At 44.2% G+C, this 27,625-nt stretch overlaps 1 protein-coding gene and 1 long non-coding RNA gene across 2 annotated transcripts in view; one reads left to right on the top strand and one right to left on the bottom strand.

The window, feature by feature from the left end:
- The first annotated feature begins 205 nt into the window (after positions 1–205).
- LOC122408845 (uncharacterized) lies at positions 206–27,248 on the top strand. The gene is made up of 2 exons (XR_006260554.1): positions 206–1,158; positions 26,490–27,248. It is a non-coding gene; the product is annotated as an uncharacterized lncRNA (long non-coding RNA).
- The window catches only part of LOC122408831 (serine/arginine repetitive matrix protein 2-like), a 41,813-nt gene continuing 17,442 nt past the window's right edge, over positions 3,255–27,625 (bottom strand). Inside the window, exons 3-8 of the mRNA XM_043415899.1 lie at positions 23,953–24,510; positions 10,793–10,994; positions 10,599–10,683; positions 9,703–10,159; positions 8,467–8,917; positions 3,255–7,045 (exon numbers count right to left, since the gene is read on the bottom strand). Coding sequence (XP_043271834.1) covers positions 5,880–7,045; positions 8,467–8,917; positions 9,703–10,159; positions 10,599–10,683; positions 10,793–10,994; positions 23,953–24,510 — 2,919 coding nt within the window. The 3' untranslated portion in view covers positions 3,255–5,879. The remainder of the gene's footprint in view (positions 7,046–8,466; positions 8,918–9,702; positions 10,160–10,598; positions 10,684–10,792; positions 10,995–23,952; positions 24,511–27,625) is intronic.

Raw genomic sequence — 27,625 nt, 5'->3', positions numbered from 1 at the left:
GTTTTTCGGTAAGTAAACCATTGATTTCGCCGAGCTCGTGTCAAAGCTATTTATTTTTGCGATCCGTGACTTTCATTGGCCAATCAGTGCACTTGCGTAATAATTAATTTATACGCGTGAAGCGTATAAACGTGAAGCGTATAAATCGTCGTTTGTTAGGATTTCCAGGCTAAAATTTTTCCGCACTTTCATCATTAGGCCAGTGAACTATTTCCTACTTTGAATTCTCGCCATGAGCATTGAAAATACGGTGAGAAGTTAGTTCGAATAACCGAGATTCGATCGTGCAGTTTCGGTCACGATTTCAGACACTTATTAATCAGTTGGCGACTAATTACAGCGCGATGTACGGAAGAACCGACACACGTACCAGTCCAAATTCGCACCAAACCAGCGAACACACACACGCGAAGTTTCTTTATAAAGGCAAACCGGCAAGAGAGAGAAAGAGAGAGACTGATAGAAATGTCGTGACTCCTCGATACACGCGGTTGTACAAGCGTTCGACATAAATCATGACACACTTACGACTAATCTATCCGTATCGTTGACACGCGATGAGAGAAGCAGACGAATGAAAAAAACCTCGTGTACATTGTGACACGAAAGTTATGACACGTTCGACTGATAAAAAGCAAAAAAATGACAAAAAAAAAAAACATCGAAAACAAATCTGCTGTGATTTAATCGTGTTTTCTTATGTTTCTTTATTCATGAGAAGATTTATAAATACTCTCACCGATCGTCCAACATCGAATGCAATCTTTACCTTCGGAGATGCTCGAAATGGCGACGTCAAGGTCCTCAACTTCCGCGTATACGTTTATTTTTACTTTTATTTTGCTCTGTTGTTTTTCTCCTTCTTGCAAGGAGTCTCCTTCCCATTTCGAGCCTCATTTCCTTGCCTATCATTATAAAGAATAGCGGTACGAAGGGAGATCGCACAACCTCATCTATCCTGTCGCTCCCTCTCTCTCTCTCTCTCTCGTATTCTTTACTCGAAACACTGTGACCGAAGCAACTTTGCGATATAATATTGTCGAGAGTTTACATTCGCCTCGCTGAGCTCAAGAGCGATCTATGTGACCACCGACCGACTCACACCCGCCATATTTGGACTTAATCATCGGCGCGGAGACTCATCGTCATAATTTACAGGTGAGAAGAAACCAATTGTGGAAAACTCAATCGGTGGATATATAATATCACGCGGAAACGCACGACGCAACGCTTTTACGATTATAGACATACGCACGCTCGGAAAAAACTTCTCTTTATATCCGCTAGGAGCGTTGCGTATTTTTTTAACGCAACGGTCAATCCTTTTGAAATTTTGTACGTTATTGCATAATAATTTGCCCACAAGATGGCGGTTCTGAAAAAAGTTCTGTGGAAAGAAAACAGAATCTAAGATTTTTACTCGGTGTTTGAGATATCCAAGTGCTCAGTTTTGTGATCAGTGAAAATAACTCCGTTCGGGATTCGTCCTCGAAATTTTAATCACCTTTCAATAATCGAGTGCAAGATTTTGATCGATCGTGAGCAATAATCAAATGCTCAGAAAAATAAACCGAAATTAATAATGAAGACTTCGCCGGGGTGCGAAGAAACTAAATGAATTTAATAAATGTCGTGGTTGAATCATCGAAATAATGCGAGCGACGAAAAAAATGGAAACCAACGAAAATCGAGGACTTTCCACTGCGCAACGATGGATTCGAACGTCAATCGTATCGATCGTACGTATTTTCCCAACGTTCGAGAGGAATAATAATTGATATTTGAGCGTCGGAGGGTGTATTTGGAGGGAAGTGGGTTTAGAAAAATTGGCTTACACCTCGGTGAGATCCTTTTCAATTCTCCGTGTGGCATAACGTGCCAGCTTCGCGTAGGCGGGACGCAGTGCTCTCGGGTAAAATGCGTTAGAGATGAAAATATAAGGAGTAGGTTGGTGTACTACCTACCGCAATAAGAAGCGTTCGAGGATCGTGGCTCCCATTGTTCTGTCCGTCGCGGCGAGTTTGTTTGCCTCGATCATACCTACAGTTACGTCCCTGCATATGCGCGCGGAGCCTTCGTATTCCTGGCGCTTTTTATTCCTTCTCACATTCGATGCACACAGTAATACTCGCGTGCAGAATCCCGGGCGATTTTTCCCTTTTCAACTGCTCGACAAAACAGTCGTGACAAAATCGTTCGATGGCTAATAAAACCTGTTGATATTTCGATTGTGAAACGTAATAAGGAAACGACGGGGCGAAGGGTTTAGTGGCGCGGCAGTATTCGGGCGATGTTTTCCTCCGCTCGCTGCTCCGCGAGCGGCGAAATAATGTTTAGTCTCCGCCGGTGTGTGTATTCGTCCCCGCACCGTTCGTGCGGCCGTTGGGAGCGTGAAATTTTTCGATTCTCAAAGTGCGATGTTCGCGTAAGCGCGCTCTAGATTCGCCGCCCGGCAAAGAAGCTTCGGCCTCCGTCGATATTTCTGCCCTTCATTTTTCTATCCCCCAACATTTTAGAAGCCGAAAAGAGCCTGGATTTTTCGATAAAATCATAGAAACCCGAGCATCGGGAGATTCGCCATTTTCCCGTTCTATTATTCTCGTAGATGCTCGAGTGTGTGGGTTCAAGCGAATTCGGAGTGGAAGCGCTGAAAATACATTTCGAGTTTCGTGGCCCAGCTCTCGGCCAGTGAATCACTCCTGACCCATATTACAAGCATTCCTCATTCCCGCGCATATTTCCTCCGAGAATAACAGAAATAAGGCGAGGTCAGAGAAAGACAGAAAGAAAGGTGAAAAACCCCGAGTAAAAGTGATCGATCGGCTGCTTCGATCACTTCGCTTAATTAACTCGAACCACGAGAACAACAGAAACGAAAACACAACTGCGGCAGGCGGGCTTGCGTTCGGGTGAGCGTTGCGTTAAAAAAAGCACGTGGCTCGTTCATTACGCCCGCTGGCTTCGTTGGTTGCACCGCGCGCGTCAGGATATGCGCGCCGCCGAAGAAGCAGGTTGCAAACTCGGAACTCTCGTGATCAGCGCGTGTCTGGCCATATATAAGCGACAAGGACGCAGTCCCATATGCGGACTACGTGCTTCGTAGTAATGGGCCTCGCGCGTCCCTTTTCTCCGCCTGCCCGTTCGATTTAGCTGTCATAAAAAAAATAGAAACTAAAAAGAAAAAAAAAAAACAAAACAAAACAAAACATTTTCTCCTCTCATCAAAAATCCCAACGAAATTAAGCATTTCCACATTTATTATCAATTTCTTTCGTTCACTTTATTATGCCCTTTTTTGATTTTGTTGATTGGTTTTACAAGTCACGCTCGTCCGTTTTATCGTTGACACAAGCGGCGGTAACTTTCCTTAAAAATTATTTTTTATCATAAACGATCATAAGTATAATAAAAATAATGATAAAATTATGAATTTTCGTCATTTACTGACAGTTTCTTTCGTCTTTTTTTTTTGTGTCTGTGTGTGCTTTTCCATAATATTTCGATTACCATTAACGATAATAATAAAATGACAAAAATAATCATACTGAGAATAATAATAATGCGACTAATTAATGGCCATAACAGTGTGGGAGTATTCGACGCGGCGATTGACGACGATAATAATGACGCTTATGGATTATACGCTTTATCAAATACGGCAATACCAGAGTGAGTCACACACACACACACACACACAGCGGGCAGACTATTTATGAAGTTTGCATAAACGGGGGGGGGGGGATAATAAATTAATGTCCCATATATCTATCGCTCGTACAGTTTGGACATTGGAGAAAAAAAGCGAAGAGAATTGCGCCTCACAATTGTCATTCGTTTGAGTTAATCTATACGTTCATATATATTCGATAAAACGCACCTGAGTTAAAGAAACGATAAAAATGAAAAATAATATAATAAAAAAAATAAAAAATAAAAAAAAAACGCCAAAAATGAGCGACTCACAAACGCCGTAAGATTTTTTAGCTCGGATTTATTCGTACATTGGATAATTGTTAGTTTACACTACGATTTTCTGGCTTTACTAAAAAATATTTCGGAGCTTCTGACCGTTTTCGGTAAACGTTTGTATCGAAAATTATTTAATATTTCATTTTGGCTATAATTTTGTAGTTTTTTTCGTAGTTTCCGTGTTTCTAAAGACTTGCTGTTTCGTCTCTTTGTGGAAAATGTGGGTGCAGAATTTTCCTTGTTTATCAATGAATTTCGATTGCAGCACGAGATTCGTCAAATGCTTTCGAACGTTTTTCACACTGTTTATAATTAAATATTTAACCTTGGAATGCCGATCTCCCGATTAAATGATATCGATACGCGTTCACGCGCGCACTCCATTTTATTCTCGTGCACACGATTACGTACGGCTCAGTCGTTGCTCGTCGTGAAAGAAGCGTTTGCGAAAAGCCCTTTTCGCAGGGCGCTTCTCCTCGGCTGCCCTCGTTCTTCTCTTCTCTGCAAATTATTCTCTCCTCGTTGTTCATCTTTCTTCGTTTATTCGTGTTCGTTTATCGTTTGAAAATGAAGAAAAGTGCGATTATTCGACCCTTCGTAAATCGGTTTCCCTCGTCGTTTATTTGTTCTTCTATCGCCCACGTTTGTCCCAGCGTAAATAAAGAGCTCGCGGGCAGCAGAAAACTCCTCGCCGGTACCGTCGAACAGTCTACGCACGCTGACAACTATCGTCGCACGCGGCGCGAGAATCAATATATTTTAACGCGTAAATAAATTGCCTTCAATAAATACAACCAATAGACTATATATTTTGTTCTGTATAAATAAATAATACGTGAAAGCGATCGGTCACGCCGATTTCTCTTAAATTTTATCATCTCGTTTAAAAAACTATCGTTTTTCATCTGTCACAGTGCGAAGCGCCGTTCAGTCTTGAGAGGGAGAAAATCGACTTGTTTCCACCCTCGACTCAAACTGCTCGCTCGATCGACGCGGCACGATGATGATCGTCCGACTACTCGTTGCCCTCGGAAATAAGTTCCACTTGCGATCCTTCCGATCGAAGGGATCGTAGGCCGATAAATGTAATGTCGAAGGATCAACGAATTTTCTCGCTTTCGTAATACGTTTTTTTTTCTTCAAATTTCGAAATGCACGCTCAAAGGAATATCCTCACACTTCCCCGGGCCCTCGGGGATCGTAGTTCATCTCGTACTATAAACTTAACGCAGTTGATCATTTGATAACGAAGAAAAATAATGATTCAATGATCGTAAACATCGTAACAGTTGATCTAATAATTAAAAAAAATCTTACACGATTAAGCACCAGCCCAACGATTAAACTCTGTGAAATCCGGGCATTTTAAAACTCCTCCGTCAATGAGAAACTATCCTACGTGATCATCTATGAAATTTTCAATAAACGCTCTCAAATCTCCGACGCAACGGTTCCTGCTGCGCAGAATCGTTTCCAGGACGACCTGGCTCTACTGAAAGCTCTCAAGCTTCACAAATTCTCAACGCTCTTCACGAACTAATTGTGTTTTTATGGACGACGATTTGAAAGAAAAAGGGAACGATCGATAGCGACTAATTCGCGTGGAGAAATGAGAAGCTTGGTGAAGATAAATGATCGTTTGCACCGAAAAATGCGCGGCTGTAAAGACTAAAGTTGCGGAACGAACCGAAGCTATTTTTCTCCTTTTCGAATGAGTCTGTACAGCCGGAGGGTTGTTAAAAGGCTTCGAATAATCCGTCAAGTCCGAGAGGAAATATTCAACACCTGCAACGACGTCTTTAGAATGTGTCTCAGAGTCAAGCTCTCGAAGTGTCTCCCTCGAGAATAAATCTCCCGCGGACGATCGTAAAAAAATACTCGAAATATCTCGGGGGATAAACCGTCCGGGTTCAGAGGCTGTCGGAGGCGACGGACATCGGTCTCTTGTAAACCGGAGCTGGTATTCTCGAGAAGCCATTGCCCCGCTCGGACGGAGGCTTCGGGTCTTTGCGGGGGCTCGTGACCAGCTGAAGGTCGTTGGGTGGCAAAGCGACGGTTCCGTTTCCGTCGATCCATGCTCTGGTGAACTCGAGGTTCGGATCACTCGGGTCGAGGGTGGATCGCTCGTTGTCGGCTTCCCCGTCAACCTGGCCCTGGTAGTCTCTGATGAGGACTTGGAGTTTTTCTACGACTTCCTTGTCGTCGCGGAGGTGAGACATTTTCGCGAGGATTTGTTCGAGGAGGGGATTCGCGATTTTGGTTGGCGAGGTCTGCAGGGAGGTGCTGGCCGAGGACTTGACCCTCCGGCCGTTTCTGTCGTACTGGGACGAGCCGGTGGTACCGGAAGTGGGGGGAATGCCACCGGGGCAAGTTCCCAGACGCGGTAGGCTCTGCCGGGACGGATTCTTCCGGGAGAAATTAGTGGGCGAGGACGACTTCAGGGGAGTTGTCGACCTGACGGAGTTTACCGGTTTGACGAAAGTCTCCGCGCTCAGCGACGGCCTCTGCCTCGCTTGCCGCCCGTTCCACGTGTTGCTCGGGTTGTTGTGAGCGTGGAAATTGTTGTTGACGCCGATCGTTCCACTCTTGCTGTCGTTCCGGGCGTGCGTTGCGTCACCAAAGTTTTGGGGACTTCTTGAGAGGCCGCAGGCCCTTCCGGGACTCGAAGTTGGCGGGGCGGGCGGTTTCCGCAAACTGTTTCTGCCAGGAGCGGCTCGCTTCAGTGGGCTGCCCTCGGGGCTCGAGTTGCCCTCGCGCGGCGTTCTGCTGCCCGAGGAACAACGCGACAAGTTGCTATTTTCACGGGCCATCGAACTACCTCGCGACTGACGATCGCCGTTTTGAGCACTCCCGCAACAGCTTCCGGCGCTCGGCGAACGCGACGAAGAACCTCCCCCGCGCAGCCCCAGACTCGAACTCACCGGACTCACCGACTTGCTCGGACTCGAGCTCACTCGACCGCTGCCTCCGCCTCCCGGCATTTTTGTTTTCCTCAAACCTGTCTCGATGCTTTCCGTTTCCACGCAACAACGAACGTCCTCCGGTAATTCGCTCTTCGCCGGCTTCTCTGATTCTTCTGCAACAAGAACAAATTACGATACCTTTTTACGCCTTTCTTCTCACCGCGGTTTTCTCCCCTCGTGCTTTAACACTCGCGACTCGGAGCCTCCGTTGCAGGGACGAAAAGTCTTGACAAAGAATATTGAACATTTTTTAAATTCCTCTTATTCCCCTCGCCTCTCAATTCCCAATCTTCAGATTCGTAGTCCGATTAATTGGAGCACAAAAAAATGATAATTTCAATCCAATTTGAATGGATTATCGCAGCTTGATCGATCGTAGCGATCCCGAGTCCCGATTTTCTTCTAACCGAAAGTAGTCAAAAGAGTTTCTAGAGCGATGTTTTACCGAAGAAAAGAACATTTATGCTGGGAGAGGCCGATTAAGCGAGAAATAGCCGCGAGACAAATCAACAAAACGTTGACGCGTTTCGCAACGCGCGATTTATTAATTCCGAGGAGCGTGTGTCGTCGGCGCAAATCCCTTCGGCGGCGGAGGAATTCTCGATTCTATTAAGAGATCTGTAAAGCACGCTTACAAGATATTATGGCGAGTGAAGAAAGAACGAGGTAAAGAGGAAGATAAAAAATATAGAAAAAAATATATATGCGAGGGGCCGGACTATTGCGGCTGAAAAACATCGCGCTCGTGTGTATATGACGATGGTCAATCGATTCCACTTTTGAATGCGACGGAGAGGCTTAAATTCAAGGCCGGGCTAGCGCGTGTGTCGTTCATCTCTCGTCCCACGCCTCCGTCTTCAGGATTGGGCCTCTCGCGAGTTTGACCACTCCGCAGCAGGCTCGGAGACCCGGGCGTCCGCGAGCACCACCAAACTCCTCTTTGGGATGCGCGACGCGAGAGATCGCCGGAGGATCGTTATGTGTGCGAGTTTCTCTTGGTACTTAGCATAATGCGTGGGTCTTTTTTTACCGATCTGCGATTCTCTCAACGAGCATAAGCCTCCCGAGGATCATTTATTTCAGCAAACTCTTGTCCCCCCTGACCCGGCCTCCTTCGCATTTTTCGTGACGAGTACTGGGACGACGCCCTGTCCGGCGTTTATTCGACGATTTACCCGGGGAAACCGCGCGCGACCGTCAACGGCCTCTGACGACACGTTCCCGACTGCGTTTTCGTTGAAAATGAACGAAAATTATACGAATTTTCCCATTATTCGTTTGCTTTACGATCCTCGTTTTTTGTGGCATTGAAAACTAACGTTTTCCCCTCCCCCTTTGCTCGTGGCCTTGAATAATTTTTTCTTATCGTGGTCCCGAGGCCTTGACTCGTCCTCATTCTTCGTGTATTTTTGAATTTCGTCCCGCGGCTGCGAGTCTTACTCGAGAAAATTGATAATTTCGTAGCTGGGGACAAGAAGTTTCGAGGAATTGAGGGACGGCGGAATAATTATGATAAAAGCGGAAAATGACTCACTGTGAGAATCGAGAAGAGCGATGGAGGCGTCTTGGTGGTGTTGGCTCGTAACCGTAGTCGTAATTGCCGGTTGTACAGCGCCCAAGCTTCTGTATCCCTCGTCGGATACTTCGCTGCCGTTGTCCGAGTGCTCGCCCTCGGTGTGGGACGATTTAACGTATTGTTGGGCGCTCTCCTTGCCGAACAAATCCTCGCCGTTGGTGTTGGCTCTCTGAGATTGTTGGTGCTCCTCCCTGACGCTCGTTGGACTCGTCGCTATCGGGCTCGAATTTGAACTCGTTTCAGCGCCAACGCTGCATTTGTAATCGTAAATCGTTGGCTCGTACTTTGGTGCGTCATCGCGATCCCCTGCTCGCCGAGCCACGCCACCCTCGACGACGTATCTCTTTGTAAATTCCTCCGAGAGAGGCACCTTCTCACGAATCTCACGATGAAGATCCTGCTTCGGGTCCTTCGCATAAAACAATATGAAACAGTGTGAAAATCCTGTCGCCTGCTGGCTCTTTAATAATCGCATTTTCTCAAATTTCTTCGCGTCTAATAAAGATTATTTCGCAGATCCAAGGATTCCGCAAATCGATTAAACTTTTTTTTTGTATCAACGAGATGCAATCGAGTTATGTCACGACGATTATTCAGGAGGAGTTTCGGCACAACTTCGCGGGGCAATATTTCATCGGAAACAGACAAAAAAGCCATCATTTCGTTGATCGATAGTCCGTGAGGGGTGCAGATAAACTATTTTCTTTTTCAACACCAAATTTGCAATAATTTAGGGAATCTGAGAACTCGGGAATTTGAGAGTTCAGGAGGTTTATTCACGGGCTATCGATTTTTAGCTCAATTCTTCACATTCACTGTATTGGGATGCTAACTTCCGCTCGATAGCACCTCATTTTGAAAAATATGATTTTCAGTACTTATTTTAAGCGATTATATGCGAGAGTGCGAAATTTTCAAAAAATCGTTTTCCTTGCATTATCGGACAGTATACGCTGTTATAAGCATTCCCTTCGATTTCTAAATCGAAATTCGAACTATCACGGTCACTGCAGCATTTCTTAGAAAAGGGGAACGGAGCGTGACAAAAGAAGCAAGAAGATTAAGGAATTTGTAAGCAAATGTTTGCTTGATTTATTCGGACACTCTCATTGTCAGTCGATTTTTCCAAAACTCCTCCATTGAAGATGTGCTAAATTTGTATTTCGTGAGTGAATGCATAGGCGTAAAAAATACCTGATAATCGTCCAGATGCCTGCTGTGATACATTTGCGATCTTCCGTCGTATTTGACCTGACGAATTTCTTCGTTGAGGGCTTCCCTCGTCGGGTCTAATTTGTTGGATTTAGAGGGGCTGGACGCGGGACTATCAATTTTTGGCGTCGGTGATCTCGATCTTTGGGCGTTACCGAGATCGCTGAGTTGTCTGCGGACCGGACTAGATGGGAATTTAGTCTGGGTTGTGGGGCTTGGAGAACGGTGTCCAGTTTTTTTGAGCTCTTGTCCGAGCTGCCGATGGATTTGGTGAGGCGTTGGAGAGCGTGATCTGTTTCCCATCGCCGAGGCACTTCTTGGAGTCTGCAGTTGATGCAGCGGCGACTGTTGCTGCTGCTGTTGGTGAGTCGATTGCTGAGCCGTTCCGGCGCAGGAGCCGACACTCGAAGCTGAACTTCGTCGAGTTCTTGGAGGTGATCTTTCGTAAACAGTTTTTTATATCAGCTCTCGAGCGCCTAATGCACATTTGATGCAGGACGAAATTTCTACTACCGAGTAATCCAAGCGGCTACTTTTTTCGACACCGTTTACCACTAGTTTTCGAGAAATCTGACAAATTTTTTCAACCTTCACTCATTTTTTGCCCGACAAATGTCATCTAAACAAATTTCCCATTAAAAAAAACGAATGTTACAAAAATTTTGAGCAAAAAGTTAATTATTTTACTGCTCATACAGTCCGAAAGTATCTTCGAGTGCCCTCGAGTTTGAAAAGCTCCGGGGGACATGATTGGAGTAGATTTTTCTGGCGGCCGACACGAACTATTGCCAATAATTTACAGTTTTTCGCAAAGTCTTGTTTCGTTATTTTATTTCTACGACGGATCACGTGATCAGAGAGACGACGAGCATAAATACCTTTCGTAATGCACCTGCGCGCTTCCAAGATCGAAGGAGCCTCCCGCCTTTTGGATGAGTTTCGCCGAAATCATGGATCGATGAGCTTCGGACGGAAAAAAAGGAGTTACCAATGTTTGCAAACAATTTGGCAAGAATCCGAGGCGAGGACAAGCATCGCGCGAATACTTGGGTGTGATAATCGAGATACTTACACGTACGACAGCGACACGGATCGTGTTTGTCGAGGTAGTGACTGAGAGTGTCCCAGCCACCGCCTACGCGCACCATTACGTGACTTCTCAAGATTCTCACGAATATGAGGACCTTGGTGTCACCGATCCTGTACTTGCCCTCGGAGACGCGTATCATCGGGAATTGGGTCGGACAGGTGCACCTCTCCACCAGGTCGCGGACCTATTTGAGCGTGAAACAAAGCAATAAAGTTTCCTCGTTACTATTCAGCACCGCTCGATAATGACAGCTATTGAAATGAGCGTGATTCTCTTAATGCATCTCAATCGGAGAGCTAGCGACGATACAATGTTGCCATGCTAAACCACGTTAAATACATAAAAAATTTCAAAATGGTAAGAATTTAATAAAATTTAGTGAACATATTAAATTTGGTGTGAAATTTGGCAATACAAATTTTTTAAGATTTTTCTTAGCTATCGAGTAATTGATCGCTAAAGTTCACGTGTACAAGCATAGCGTTTCCATATTCCGGGCATAAGAAATCTGCTTAATGCGTAATTACTCGATAACTAAGCAGAAGAAAATTTTGAAAGAAACGGTGTCTTCGCACTTGACGTTGAAGAACATTATCACCAAATTTGATCGATTTCTTATCATTTCGACGAATGTAGCCACCCTCCTTAACAAGCATCGTCAAAACGACCCGGTTGCTTAATCCATCTCAATATGGAGAAGCAATTTCCCTAAAAATCACAGTTCTGATTGGAATTTTAGAGGCAGAGCTCGATAGTGTCTTTCGATTATCGGGCAATTGCAGCGCAGGATACGTGAAAACGAGATTTCGATTAAATCGCATTTCCATAATTGCGAGCCTGCTCTCGGGAGTTCAGTTTTCTCTCGGATCTATCAGAATTAGAGAACTTCCTAGTTGACGTACGATATTCACGAAATTTCTCATCGCAGTTTCCCTTTCGCCGCGGTGTGCGCGCGCGCGGGAGGTTGAATAAAACGGAAATTCATACGAGATAGAGGGAAAGTCTCGACGAGGTGGAATCGCTCTGCCGTTGCACGTACGCGCACAGGGCACCGGTCCATAGAGAATCACGAATCACGGCAATCGACCAGGTTATTCGATATAATGGAATAAATCGTAGTCGAAGCGTGAATATAACGGAGAGGATAAAAAAGATGGGCAAAGATGTCGTAAATCGTCGTATAAATCATTCTCTGTAACGGGCTTGAATTGTGTCTGTGTACATAAACGACAACAGCGTAGTTACGATGTTTACTGTCGATCGGAAAAAGAGTTGTTCGAGGCGCGGTGAATCGGTTGGCACGAATTGTACGGCGCATTGCAGGTGAGCAGACAGGATGAATGCTTATGATGCCATAATGCAAGGCCGCGAGAGGGCTCCCTTACGTAAGCCAACGCAGCAAGAAAGACGGGAATAAATGCGGCATATTGTCGGTGCGTGTACCATCTTTTTTTACGTACAAAACCTCGTGCGTGCACCGCGCGCTCGAGCAGTCTCTCTCATCTGTGTCAATACAGTCATCCAGCCTAAAATATACTCCCATAAAGCTCGGACAATCGTTTTATTACGATTGACCAAAGAACAGTTTTTTTTCCCCTCTGCAGTGGACATCGGTGAACGAGATTTTGGGACTCCGACTGGTTTTCCTTTCTCAACCGTCGACCGCCGACTGTCACTCGGAAAATAGTGCAACGATTTTTCGACGTTGGTAAGAACGTGAAAAAATGGTTGAAAATTTATAAATCGAACGAGCAAGTGCTCAGGAAGGACGATTCATAGAGTTCCGGCGATTATTTAGCATTGAAGTATTTGCCCATAATGGGCAGGTATCCAGCGCGTTCTTCGATTGCCTTTCATTATCGTGTTGATACAGTCACTGGTAATTACACGAGCTGTCTGCGGCGTGAAAAACTTTATGATTAAAATAATGGAGATACACGAATGTGTGTTCTGAGAAGAGAATATTACTACGAGATCTCGCGGATCGTACGTTGCTCGACAAGGAATTTGTTTAATTGAAAAAAAGGCTGGCGTTCGAACGAGGCATACTTTGTAGAATATTGCGTGTAATTTGTTCAAATGGCCTCTCCTATCTGCGGCGATTGAGTGGATTAAAAAACGTCTGAAGCGTTGAAAAACACGATTTAATTCCCGTCCACCAATAAAATATGCCCCGGCGAGTTTCGACACGATAAAATATTTCGTAAAGGAATTTAACCGCGCTTGCTGGTTACCATGTAGGACGTTTTAATAGTTGAGGACAGTCGGGATTAACAAAGAGTCAATAAAGTAGCATTTTATCGATGTAAAAACAAATGTCTACAAATAGTGTTACACGCGTTGTGTCTATCGGCAAAGTGCATAAGATTATTTTCAATGGAAAAGAGCGAGAGCAGGTTGCTCTTGAGAATGGTTGTACTGCTTCCAGCTGCTCTGTAGGTGTGTATATGTAACGAGTCAAAGTCATCGGTGCGTTAGCTATTATCATGGGGAGTGGCGGGATGTGGGAGAGCGAGTATTGCCTTCGTATGAAATATATCCACATCGCCGATATCTGCGTGTGTACGTTCGTATTCACATTGTTAATATCATATCCACGAAGCAGTGTGGACGTCGGGCTGGTCTGGCTGCATGCCTCCGATTCCATACACTTCCTATCCTATCTTGTCTGCGCAACGCGTTTACGTCCATCGTGTCATTAATGCCCCGACCACTCGGTTATTCGTTAGAATTATTGCGAGCCTGATCGTTATTCATTATTCACGAATCGCACAACGCTTTGCTAAACATGCCAATACAGTCTAGTCCACTTATGGCCAAACCAGAAGTGAGCCTGTTTTCGCACGCGCTTCCATTGATCAGACTCCGATGCCACGTGCATCTCTGATCCAAGGATTTATAACCTTTTCTTCCCACTTTTATAGACCTACTTTGTAAAAGATTTTTCAGCCCTCCGGGCGGAAAGTGGCAACTTTCGGCCCGCTGCGCGGGCCGAAGTTGCCGCATTCCGCCTGCGTCGGACAGAAAAATCGTATACACTCCACGGGAGTGAAATTAGACCACCTCAAACCGCGTGCTTATCACCCTCGCCTTCGGCTCGGGTGACAATTCTGCCCGCGGTTTGAAGTAGTCTACTTTCCCTCCCTAGGTGTGTAATATACTATTCTTTCAGCTTCGCTCCAATTTCACGCTCACGATTGTTGCAGTTCTTCGGGCTCGGAAGCCTCAAGCTTTCAGTACCGTGACAAATTGCTTCTGACGTTATGAGAGTTTGAGGTGAGTCAATGTACTTACCAAATTTTTAGATTGGCAATATTTCGAAAAGAACATTCAAATGAGTTTTGATCTAGCGAGTCTTCTCTCGTTGATTTTGTGTGCGTTTTTTCAAACTCGGACGAAGAGCTTTCTGGATTAATGCTGATGAAATGAAATGAAACAAAGTTTTTGTTATTCTTGGATTTATACTTGATTAAAAAGGTTGTCAATCTCAATGAAATATCGCCAAGATGATGAAAATGATATTTAACTTTGTGAATGTACTGAAATATCTGTATCCAACTATCGATACGATCGATTCTTTCTGACATCGTGGGCGTATGACTTTGTTTTTATTGACAACTTCTTTCACTCGTCGTACATTTCTGCACTTTCAGAGTCGAGTGAGTTTCTTTCGTCCAATCCGGAGGTTCTCTCGCTACTGGACTAATTCTTTCAATACTCAAGTAGTTTGGTCAAGTTACGCTCGTAAGTCTATATCGAGACTTCTTTCACTTGTGAGCCTACTACCCGAAGTATCTGAAAATTGTGTTAAAATGGCGATACCAACCAATAATATCCACATCGCTTTACACGAGGCTGTCACAAGAGATTCTATTCGCGTGTGTAAACGATTGTTGACTCAAAACACAACCAACCAGCAATCTTGTGTTGAGTTTCTTATTCGTTCATGATCTAAATAGTATCGCTAATTCTGTTTGCTTTACCAAACCAGGTGAAAGATAACTCTGTAACGATGCGAGTCGATGAAGGTGATGAAAATGATGGAAGATATTGAAAAAATTGCGAGAAACGTTGTTCCTCATGAGAAAAATTGAAAAAATATGCTTTGCTCATCGAGTCGTTGGCATTCTGATTCTTTTCTAATCGTTTCATTACGACGCGGGACTCTTGGGAGTAAAATTTGTGCACGCATCGATCACATATTTTTCGCTATTTTTTATTTCCACGAACTGAAGAATCGCCGGTTGATTATTTTCTGCAGTTCCTTGAAACGGATACCTTAGCAACCCGAAGTAGTAAAGTGCTTGCGAGAAACATCGGCTCGATGCCACGACGATACGAAGCTTCGTACCTACACGTATATTTATGTAGGCGTGTAAGCTCGGGCGTCGCAGCGGATCGCGCGTTGCGCCGCACACCGCGTCGCGTCAGACGCTTCGCAATCAATACATGGGAAACGCAAAAAGCTCTCGCGGTCTCTCAGCTGATACTCGCCTCTCGTTATTACGCTTTTTGCGTGCAATAATATTATCCACGCTTACTTGCTTGTGTTGGTATGCCGTTTAGGAAAAGAGATTTTGAAGAGTCGCGGTGAAGCGAAAAAATTGGTGAATTATCGAAATCCGATTGCCTCCATTTTTGGCCTCCTTTTCCATGGTATTTTCTCACACAATTTTTTTCGTCGAGCGACGTTTTCGCACGTGAGATAACGATGAGAAAAACTTTTGAATTTATTAGTTTCTCGTGCGATTATTAACGCGAGCAAGAAAAAAATCAGATATTATATCGAGACTGAGGAGGTTGAAAAGACGGAGAATTTGGAGATAACGCTGCCAGGTGAAACTTTTCAAGGGTCTCGGCGAATGAAAAAGTCCCGTAATGACGGCACCAATTTTCGCGGGTATATTAATTGGGATGAATTCCAAGAGGAAGTGAAAAAAATTCTCGTTACCAGCCGAGAGTTTAAAACGTCGGTGCTCCGTGTGAAAATGAATTTTAGAAAATGATGTTTGAGGGGAAACTCGTTGGGAGCGAGGAAAAGTCGAGTGCGCGAGGACGCAGAGTGGTGAGATTTTGCGATAAGTACACACGCCTTCTGATGTAGGGCAAAAGCACGTTAGCATTGAGTAGGGCAGGAACGGAGTGAAGGAACTTCTGACGTTTCACTCGCTCTCTTTCCTCTCTTGCGTCGTCGCCGCATCGTATGCCCTGGGGGTGAATTTGCTCTGCACATCTGAGCACTGCGCTTTTTTTTCGCGAGTGCTCCGCGCCAGCTCTAATACCCTCGATGCTGCAACGCCTGAGCTCACTCTGTCGAGCAAATCGCCAGGCCGCGTCCTTCGCGTTAGTCAACAACGTTTGGAAGCACCTCGAGTGTACTTTATTGGAATAACCCAGATTGAGACACCGGTAATCGAGCCAAGAGAGGTCAACTTCCATAGCCTGTGCCTTTTTACTTCCTACTCGATTTATTTCCAATCACTCCGTTCCTGAAGTTCAACTTATCTTCGAAAGATATCGTCAGAAAAACGAGGCAAGCTTGTTTCGTAGTTACTGCGAGATTAACCGATAATTTTCAGTTCAGTTTTCCCCCTCTCCAATGAAATTGGACAGTGGTGACGCGACGAAAATCCTTTTTGCGACAAAGACGATATTTCTGTCATTGACATTTTCGCTGGACGAAAATCGTCCGTGATCGTTTAGAGCTATAGCGAATCGAGTGGTCGACAGAACCAAACTTTCCTTGAATTGTCAAGTTTCCACGATTTTTTCATTCGAAAAATTGCTTCGCTCGGTCCAGCTGTCTCCAGAAAGCTCGGTCAAAAACTCGGGGGTCTGTTCTTCGGTACTTTAGAGCGTGCTCAACCTGACACATGTTGTCGTGGCAAAGAAGATTTATAAAAAGCATCGAATAAAATGCATCGGCCTCTGGTAGATTCGAAGTCGTAATTTTAGGTCATGAAACTCTGTTGTTCTTTTTAACGATCAAATTTCCCAACAATCTCCAGAGCAGTGTCGATAAAAGCCCGTGAAGAGTGATTAGCCAAGCCTCAGACCGCAGGTAGACCTTGCTCGGCTCAGTAGCTCGCGAGTGAGCGAAACAAGTAAAAGAGAGAGAGAGAGAGAGCGAGAGAGGGAGGCAGAGGGGCGGGGGGAGGGAGATCATGCAGTTTTCTCACTGACATGATGACGTCGGAGGCTTTGACTCGGAGAGCTCACCGGTTAATTGTACATAATAACGACGAAGCTATCGAGACCGCAGGTCGTCCCTTTTACGGTAGCTCTTTATACCTATGTATAGACCATTTGACTCTCGTGTATTCTGGCATCTCGACGAAGGACACGGCGCGATGACGGAGGCGAGTATGTGCACATGTAAATAAATCTGCAAACGATCAAGATCGTTAATTTCAGCTTTGAGTTGAAAGGATTCACGATGAGCACGTGCCAAATGAGGGAAAAAGTACAATTTCATTCGTGGCATAGCTCAAAACTGCGTTGCTCCGAGTACAGAGTTTCCATCCGAAATTTGTTGGGTCACGCGGGCTCGTTATCCCTCGAGCGTTAATGTTTCGACCAAACTTTTCTCGTGTTCGCCTCGATCGCTGTGATTGACAAATCGACTTTTCTTTTCAGAAATTTGATTTTCTGCAGCGGCGATCTCCATCGACCTCGCGATGTCCAGTACAAATGAGTAGAAGTGCGTATGACAGTTGAGCGCTTTCAATTGAGCGCGCAAGAGATAGCGACTATGTCGTTCTTCGACCGCGATTATGTCGTTCTTTCTCTGCATATGAATAAATGCGATTGCGCGCATTATTATCGTCTTTTATCACGAGCGAGGGCTCTCGTCTCGGCGGCGCGAGTATCCGTGCGTAAATACCAGCAAAGTAGGCCTGAGCCCGAAGAAGAGTAAACATTACGTGACGCGCGATAAGTGTTGGCCTACGAGTTTGTTTCCCCCTCGCGCGACCGGATGAGCCGAATAGATAAATTCTTCATATTTCTCGATGCTCCGAAAAGAAAGGCGAGCTGAGGAAGCAACGGTACAACGGCGAGCTCTTGGGACAAATTTCGTGTCGAGCGTATAGTTCTACTTCCAAAGAAACTCATGCTCGATACTCGTACGATCACAGCCTCGCGAGCACAAACACATGCCCGTCCAGGTAGGAAGACCTCTTTTCTCCTTTTTCAAATCGATGAAAATCGTTCGGTACAGTACAAAAGTGATGCTTCGAGCTTTTATTGCTCGGGACACAGCGGAGAGATAGAGAGCGAAAAAACAGGGTATGGGGCCCAGGAGGAAGCTGAGCCAGAAGGCAACAATGATAAAATCGTTTCTTTCACGTTTTCATTCCTTTATTATTTCTTCATATACATCTATACGCGTATCCGTGCTTCTATCCCTCTCTCTTTCTCGCTGCAAACGAGTCGAGATTCTCTGCCTACGTGCACATAGTTTAAACTCACATTTTATACCTGTATAGAGGCTTCCATACAGGTACATAATGTACGTAATGTATATATACAACAGTCAAATAAATATTCCATCTATGAACGTGCATGTTACTGGTATATACATGTTGCGGTAGTAGGCGTTTGCATATAGATATTGCATTGCGCACGATGAGGACCGCGAGAGTCGTAATCTCGCGCCTCCTACTCGCAATCGCTCGAGCTTGAGCGAGCGAGACGTTGAATATGCGGCCTTTCTCGTCGAGCAAGGCCGACTATCGGAACAGCTCGATCGCTTCGTTCTCTCTCGCGCGCGCGAGAGACACACGTCGCACCGACGTAAGCCGAAGCTCGTGAGCTATTGCACTAAACCTCTTTTTTACCATTTTCTCTTTTTCCTACTTTTTCTAGGCTCGCTTTTTTCTTCCCTCGGTAATGGTCTCTCTTGCCCCCTGAGATCTCGATATCTTGTGCTAAAAATACGCGCTTATCTCGCTATTATCGACGACAACACCTTTCCTCTTGTCCGTACAGATCAGTCGCTTTTTTGTTATTCGTTATTTCGTCATGAACGGATTTCAACTTATTTGTGACATTCCGCGTTTAATTCATCAACTCGCGCCCTGCCAATGACGCTGAAGTTTCCAACGTTGGAGTCCAACGAAATGATCGAAAAAAACTCTCCAATAATTCCAGTGATTCTCCTATTTTGTTCCCTGCCAAATTTCCGATTCGTAGTTTTTCAAACTGCACCAACGATTCGTGAAATAAAAAATTGGTGAATTACAAACGTTTTTTTCGTTCATTTCGTTGGACTCCAACGTTGGAAACTTCAGCGTCGTCCCTGCCAGGGGATTTTTTCCAATCGTTTCAACGGCTCTCGTGGATTTCCGATGCTTTGGTGGAAGACTTTTGGTAGATGTTCGTACGAAATTCTCTTTTCCGATTCAAAGCTTTTGACGAAAACTTTGTTAGATTTGAAATTTCGGGTTTTCCAAGCTGGATAATTGATGGGAACGATTTTTTTCAGGAATCGTAGCCGAACGCCTTGGCGAGGTTTTCCGGGAAAATACTTCGCACCTGCGTAATTTCTCAAATTTGAATATTCCCATGGAAAAATCTAGCATTGCCACGGACGTTTTTTTACGCGTCGAGAGTTATTCGAAGGGAAGATTCCTGTGTGAACGTTAGATTTCAACATTGCTACTTGACAAGAGGAAGCTAAGCTCGCAGGACTCCGTATAACGGCTTGAACTTGACACGAAAGCAACGAGAGGACGATCAATACCGCAGCCCGGAGAGGAGGCGGTTCGGAGCCTCCTTTCGTCCCTCCCGCCCTCACTCGCTCGTCCTTTCGCTCGTGGTTGTACTCGTCAGAGGTCTGCAGGAACTCGTAGAATCGAACTTCCCTAGTGAAGCACGCGTGTTAAGTTTCGTTTCTTCTTTGCGACGACTGCGATGGAAAAAAAAAATCCAAGAAACTCCAAGAAAAAACTCGATTTTTGTACCAAATTCTTGAGCTTCCAGCCAAATCGCCCTCAAAATACCATCGTTATTTCCAATCCCAAATGTTTCTTTCGTCGAAAATAGAACAAGGTTTTTCGTAATCGTGACGTTCCGTCGGTACAAACTCGAGCGATCGATCGCGACTGAAGAGCGAAAAAATCGCGCGTCACTCGAACGAATCAAGAGGTTTTCTCACATTTTCAAAATGAAATCAAACGAACGCGGAATCCCTTTGTTCTCAGTCCAGACGCGCCAACGGAGCCAGGATTGGCGTCAAGTTCCCTGCGGTTTATGACTTTATCGTACGTCTATTACTTTATATGGAGTTCACCGATCGAACTAATTCCAGATATACCTGATAATGGAGTCGCATATACCCCTTGAATATTTTCCTAGAAAGGCACACGTCATACCGATAGCGCGGAGGTAATTCCAACTACGAGTCTACAGCGGACGACTATATCCGGGCTTTCGTTTAAAAAAACATGTTCATACGGACGCTTTGCTTCGAGCAGTGTACACTCGTAGACCCATATAGGCGCGTATTTATGTGTGGATTGGAGAGGACGCAGTCGCGGAACTTTTGAGCCTGGATACTCATCGGGTTATCAGATTTTTCGTAGCACACGAGAAATTCTCGATTTTATACATTAAGCGCTGTTCGAACGCGCGTATTCGAATGCACACCGGTTTCTTCGCGTCGAATCACGAACGAATTGCGGAAAATTTTTTGGATTTTAGGGCAAAATGAAGGAAATAAATTTTAGGGCAAAAATGAAAAAAATACGTCAGCTGCCGACGAAACAGCTGAGTGTTATAACAATAATAGATTGTCGTTTATAACGGATAAAAAAAACTATTTTTGTGAACAAACATTATTAGAGCAGCGTGAATTTTAATGAGGAAACCCGAGAAACTTCGTTATTCCGAATTCACGTTACTTCCGATATCTTTTCGCAGGAGTTTAAAAGTGCACGACCGCTCGCCTTTAAACGACTTTAAAGCATTGGCCAAGCCTCGGTAACGATGCGGTTTATCCGATCAGTTACAAAACTCCAAAGTTAACTATACAGTCATGGAAGTTACATAATTACCGGTCATGTTACGTCGCTCGAGTCGCGAGGATCATCGCGGATACTTTATTGAGATCCGCCAGTTGGAGTATATTTATTATTTATTTTAGTCTCGAGGAGCGAGCAGGGATTGGTGAACCTGCTCGAAGTCACTTTGAAGTCAAATCACTTTCGAAGTGATTTTCGAGTCGTTTCGAAAGAGGGGCCTTCAATTCGAGTTAATCTATCGAACAACTTCAAGGTCGACGCTGATCAATGAGAAATTACGTTCCGAGTTGAACGAAGGTCTTCCCAATTCATTTTCCGCGTCCTCCTCGTTCATTTTTCAAGCCAATTAATTTCACCCTCTTTTCGCAAAACCATTTTTTATCACATTCATTTTTTGGGTTTCGATGATTCCACACGGAATCCCTTGTGCCAATATATAGATATGAAGGCTTAGTATTAGCCGGTACGCAAGGCTACCCCAGTGTTATCGAGCGAAAACTGGCTGGCCGGTTGCCCTAGCCGGGACGACGACTCAACATATTCTGCATTCCTCGAGGCAATGCAGAATTTTCAATCGACTCTTAGCTTCTTAGCTATCCTCACTGTTTCATCTCTCTTTCTTTTATATAACTATGTAGATGCGTATGATATGCGTTCTAGGTATTTACCCAGTATGTCCGTTTGGTGTGTAACAAGCGAGACGCTCACGGAGGTAGCTCCGTTTTTGCTTCTTGATAATATCCACTAAAATCAAAAGTAGTATACGCGACACGAGGATTATGGTCCGATCGCTAAATGTTTTCGAGGTTGCGAGATTAGAGGAATGAAAAAAAAAAAAAAAAAAAAAAACAAAATAAAAAAAATTGTCTTCGTACTACTGAGATCAATATTTGCTCGTTGAGGGTTTTTTTTTGTTCCGTATCTTTGGAGCTGGCCATACGAAAAGTATTGAAATTATTGATAAAAAAGTTCTCGTTTTTTGAGTGACTTTTTTTGAACAATCGAATCGTATCTTTTCGTTTCATCGTTTCGTACCTTTCATTGGGAATAGCAGAAATCATCGTGAGCAGAATATTCATAGTTGAATTTCTTTTTCGTAATTTTTGTTTGTAGTTTTAGAACAATCCATGGAAGAGGGAGGAATTTAGTTTACAGTGAAATATTTATTTACAGTTTTTTTTTTTTCAAAAAGTAAAGATACAGTTGAAACGAATTTTTGTGTTGTTGAGTTGTCTTCCTTTGCTCATACTTTTGTAAAAGCATTCGTAGAAAAGAGTGAAACGATAAACAAGAAAAATCCGTTTTTATGAGTTTGTTACCGACGATTTTACGAAGCGAAAGCTCTCCGCGAAGTTTATTCAATAACCATCGATAAATAATTCTTGTCCGCGGATACTTGATGACTCGAAAATAGTCTGTCAGCGCGATAGGAAATAGGGAGAAGAAAAATCTATTCTTGATAAGAGTTGTTCCGTCGGGAAGTAGGATTTCTCATCGTTGTCGCGAGTTTGTGTGTATAGCGTGTTGCCGTTGGCGCCCAAGAGACATTTCCGGCCGGACATTCCTTCAATTAAATTCGCCCATTCCTTCTCATTTCCGCTCGCGGACTGTAGAGCTTTTATCAATTAATGCACAGCCCCTTATTTATACGTGTGAACGTCGATTTGCATGTGTATACGGCGGGTTATTATCACGTTGGAGAAACGTGACGTGCCAATTGACGAAACAAAATCGAAGAGCTAGAAGTGGCTGGCTCTCGAGCGAAACGTCGATGAAACCGCTGCCGAGAATCTTCTTCACTTTATTTTATTTGATTTTGTTTGCCTACGTATAAACGAATATATGCACACGTGGATCAGTGCGCGCGACAATAAGACAAACCGCAAGGCCTGGAGAGCGTACCTGATCCAGCAAAAGCTATCACGATTTAATCTCGATAAAATTCTCGCGAGGAACTCGCGATTCGATGAGAAGCGAGCGTGTGTTCGTACACACGCGCGGCGACTCGCGGTTTAATCGCATATCACAGCTGTGCGCTAAATACGAGCACGATACACAAAAGTACTCGCTGCTGTGGGCACGATACGCGTGTTTACGATGCGCACGGGGACCGTCACGAAGAAGTGGCAAATCCTATTAGCGAGGATACACGGAACTCGGAGGATGCGGAATTCCGCAGAGAGAGCTGCTCCTGCTTTCACTCTTTTTCTCGACGCTACGAATACATCGTCGATGCGTATTCATCAATGAGGAATCGAACCGAAGCAGCGAGAGACAAACGATACGAAAATTTTACTTCGACCACTAGAACCGCTGATTTAACAAGCGTCCCTTCAAAGCTCTGCCACAAAAAAATAATCTATAGATATTTTTAGCCGGACAATACGACTGCAATCTACCGGTTGGACACCATTTCCGCTGCAGCCTGCTCGTATGCCTTCATTATGCTTGTGCCCCATGTTTATGGTGGTATAGATTTATCCTGCCAATTATCGTAGGTCGAAGATATACATAGCGCGCTTCGGGTAACAAGTATGATTTCACGGATTAGATAAGGGCTCGGTGCGGAAAACCGAGACGAGACAAGCCCATATGTCGCCTTCCCCGCGCGGGCTTGAGCCTATCGCTGTATCACTGTGATTAAGGCGATAGTGCTTTCTGCATACGGTGTAAATAATCTGTTCTCTTTTTCCATCTTATTTTGAAAAATGCTGAAGAAGCATTGGGAGGGGGAGCGCGGAGGAATTTATTAATGAGTGCGTTCCCTCGTTCGGAGACGAATCATCGGGCTCGGACGAAGCGACTGCATGCTTCTTGGAGTTTTCCAACCGCAGATCTTTGCGTGCAAAGCAATGGAAAAGGTTCTCGCGAGTTTGAAACACACAAATTGCAGAGCTGCTGATTCAGGGTTTTGGGTTTAGTTTTCCGGAATGAAACTTCGAACTTCGCAGCAACAAAGTTACGTGCTGGAGCCGGAGGAGTGAAAGTTACCGAGGATCCGGAGTATTCGTTCGGCTACGATGTTCCATTAAACGAGCTGGAAGACGCTAAAACCCTGCGAGGAGCTACCGTTCCTCGGAATCAAGTGTGCGTAATGATAATTAATAGAAAGCGACTCACCATTTCGTCGAGGCTCTTAAGATCGTTGGTGACTATTTGAGGCTGTGGGCCATAGATGAGGCAGGGCTCCTGCTCATTTATGTCGGCATACTCGTCCTCGTCGTCGGCGTCTTCTTCATCCTCGTGATTGTTGTGACCGTTGCCCCTAGTAGCCGAACCATTCCCGGCGTTGTTAGCTTTATTATCAGCGGCTATTTCGCGATCAATCTGCCTCTCCATCTGCACCAACATCGGTGCGAGCATTCCGAATTTAGCGCCTCTTCGCGCGACTTCGAGCAGGCACAGAATAACGTGTCTCTCATTTTTTCGCATAATTAGATCGTCCGTCTCGAACAAGAGGCACTCGATTATACCGAGACTGTTGCGGCACCATGATATAAAATTTGATACGTTGTCACGGGCGAAGAAAGTGCCGGCCTTCGCGTTCGGCAAGAAGGCCACGTCGCTCAATTGGCTCATCGGCATTGCCAGCGACGATGTTATCGAACGCGTCATTATTTTCCGGGCCTGACGTCTCGCCACGTATTCCGCTGCCGATTTTCTAACGCTGTTGGCGTGCTGCAATTTTTAAATGTACAAAAATATTCATTAATTATAATTATCCTTTCGGCTCGAGTGAAATTGAATGATTTTGCATCGATTGTTCGAGTTCGCTTTTGGCTTGGCGCACAGTTTATTTCAACTCGAGAATTAACAGTCGACTGGAGCCGCTCATTTACATCCGAATTTTCTCCTCGCTATTGGGGACAATTTTTAAGTGGGTTCGAAGATAGTGTGCAATTATAAAATGGCTGAGCGAATGTGAGATCGTTTAAGAGGCGCTCGGGCGTAATTAAACTCGCCATTCCACACCTTCGCTATCCAATTTGCCTCGAAAACTTTCAATAATTCTCCGGAATCTCCATTATTCAGCTAAGATCTACGTGATTTCGAGAATCTCGAATTCTCGAACCGCTTAATCCCCGGCCAGTTAATCGCGAGTGCGATTCAGCGGTGTTCGAAAAAGTTTGCCCGTCTCCAAAGACTTTTATTCGAATTGAATTATCGAGTGATCAGAACAGAAAATAACGCTCATGTTAATGTATCCTTTTAGTCATAAGAATGCGATAAGTAAATGCATTTGTTTCGATCTTTAAGTTCGTTTTATCAAAGGCTTTAAAATGGTACTGACTATTTGAGAAAATGCAAGGACCGTCGCGGCGAGCTTCTCGTTTACAGAGAACTCGAGTGCGGAGTGCAGTTGCTGAATGAGGACAAACGACACTCGGTTTTGGGTCCGACGTCGTTGTTTATTTCGTTCTCTCTCTCTCTCTCTCTCTCTGTCGCTAAAGTACGAAGTTAATTTTGCCTCGTGTGCGTACAGCGAGATGTCGGCGTGCGCGTCAATAAACCCTGAATATGCATCGTTACGGGGTCTGCGTATGAAAGCGTTCTAGGCCTCTGGAGCAGTAAATCTATCTCGTTCCTCTCAATCCTCTCAAGATTCGTCTCCCACATCGTATGGGCAAAGTGTGTTGGCGAGTTTTTGCCCCTGCTCTCTGCGTACTCGAACATATGGCACCGATAAGCCGCGATCCCAGCGCAGAGAGACAGTTCTTGGCCTTGGTCCTTGGCGAGCCTAACGCGCAAATTTTCAAGGGGAGCCGCCAACAAATAATTTGCACTGAAAATGGTCGACGTACGAAAAATCGACGAATTCGAGCAGAATGTAAAACTTTATTAGAAAAATGAGGAAAAAAAATGAAATTCAGTCACACGGTGGAGCTTGGACTCGTGGGAAATTTGCCGTCACAGTTTTTCATTGTTTTCCTTTCACGTGATCAGTTTCAGTGAACTATCGATTATTGAATTATTTATTGGGACGTTGAACGCTGGCGACGATGTGAAAAAAAAAAAAAAAAAAAAAAAAAAAACAAGATTCTCAACGAAACAAAATGATTCCAAAGCCTCCGCACGTTATGTGGAGCTCAGATGGATTTACAGACGACTGTGCCAGCTCGAAAGAAATCCCTTTCGAGAAACCTTTTCTTCAACATCCGGTGAGCTTTGGCACCGTATGCATAACTGTGCTCCGATCCCGTTCCCCCTGCATCAACACAGATTAATCTTATCAACGAGCACGAAAGCCGATTAGCCCTTCGAAAACGTCTCTCAGTATTTTTTGTTTTGTTTTTTTTTTTTTTTTTTTTTTCGGTCGCGTTTGGTATATTTGTTCAATGATAATTCCGGTGTGGGAATAATGACAAATTATGTGTGCACGCACGCCTTCGGGGAATCACTCGATTATTAATGCGTATCCAAGTTTAAATGGTAACAAAGTGGCTCGTGATTGGAGGCAACGTGGCGTGAAAGGAGCGTTTAATTCCCATCATCTTGGCAAGCTTGTTCTTGCGATAAAAATACGGAAATGAGGGGGTCAGCGAGAGAGACAAGGAAGGAAGAGCGAGCAGAGAATACGCGGAATCTCGGCTCAGATTTCGTCACTGACTACGAGCATGATGATGAATATTTTCTTCACTTTGCTTCTGCTTTTTCAGAATTCTTCGCAACGGCTCATTACAGAGGAACTTTTTGTACGTTCGTACGTATATTTTCGTATCGACTGCAACGGATCCGTGGCTCGCCCATCATCCGGAGGCACTTTTTCCAAGTTGATAAATTCCAGGTGATAAATCAGCTGGAATTCATCCGAAATAAAAATAAACTCAGAAACGCAGAAGAAATTCATCGAAATTTGTCGTGTTTTTTCGCACTAGAAAACTTCGGTGTTGCCGGCTCACGACTTAGCCAGGATTCATCATCGAATTTTAGTTGAGTTTTATCATCAACGAGAGAAAAAAAGGTCAAAATTCATCATTCTAACACGAACTTTTCTCCTTTTAATCACAAATAATATTGCTGGTTGTTCAAAATGTTTAGATGTTCAGGTGATTTGTGAAATATATTAAACGTTTATTATCTAGTGTGAATATTGCCGGTTTATAATCGATGCTTTACTAAACCATAAGAAACTAAAAATGAGTGAAAAATAGTTTGATGCTTCTTCTGTTTTGTTGCTGAATTTTTATTCCATCAATAAATCTTGATGAAATAAGATCACGACATCGACCTATTCAACCTGTAAATGGATATTTCACTCATTCATTAGTGCAAAAAGATCAAACCACGATTTTAGTCGTCTCACAAAATTCAAGTTGGATTTCACATGTCGATTTTGTGAGATCTTGTTGTACGTAGAATTCTAATGTGTTCTCGTTCTCATCAATCTATTCGAAATAAACAATTATTTATTGTGATTTCTGGTTTTAATTTTACTATAAAATTGACTTGAATTTCAATATTTTCAGATGGAAGAACCTAAATATTCTTCATCAATCAAGATAAATGAATAATCGAATCTATCCTCATATTTAGCACTGTTTCTCAAGAAAATTGCACCTCGTAAAACGAGTTTGGATGATCTAAATGAAGAATTTTCCTCGAGGAAAGTATGCCTAGAATGAGAAGCGCTGCTGCCAGAACGAGGCTATGTACATATATATCCGAGGGAATTTGAGAGAAAGAGAAAGACTTTGTATAGCGTCAATATATTTATACGTACAAGTATCTTGAAGTGTGTATACTTGCTGTATCATTTATACGAACGAGAGAGAGAGAGAGAGAGAGAGAGAGA

The sequence above is a fragment of the Venturia canescens genome, chromosome 1 (genome assembly GCF_019457755.1).
Source record: "Venturia canescens isolate UGA chromosome 1, ASM1945775v1, whole genome shotgun sequence".
In the NCBI taxonomy this organism is placed as follows: Eukaryota; Metazoa; Arthropoda; class Insecta; order Hymenoptera; family Ichneumonidae; genus Venturia; species Venturia canescens.
The sequence above is the reverse complement of the archived record's forward strand: the minus strand, read 5'-3'. Positions and strand labels throughout refer to the sequence as shown.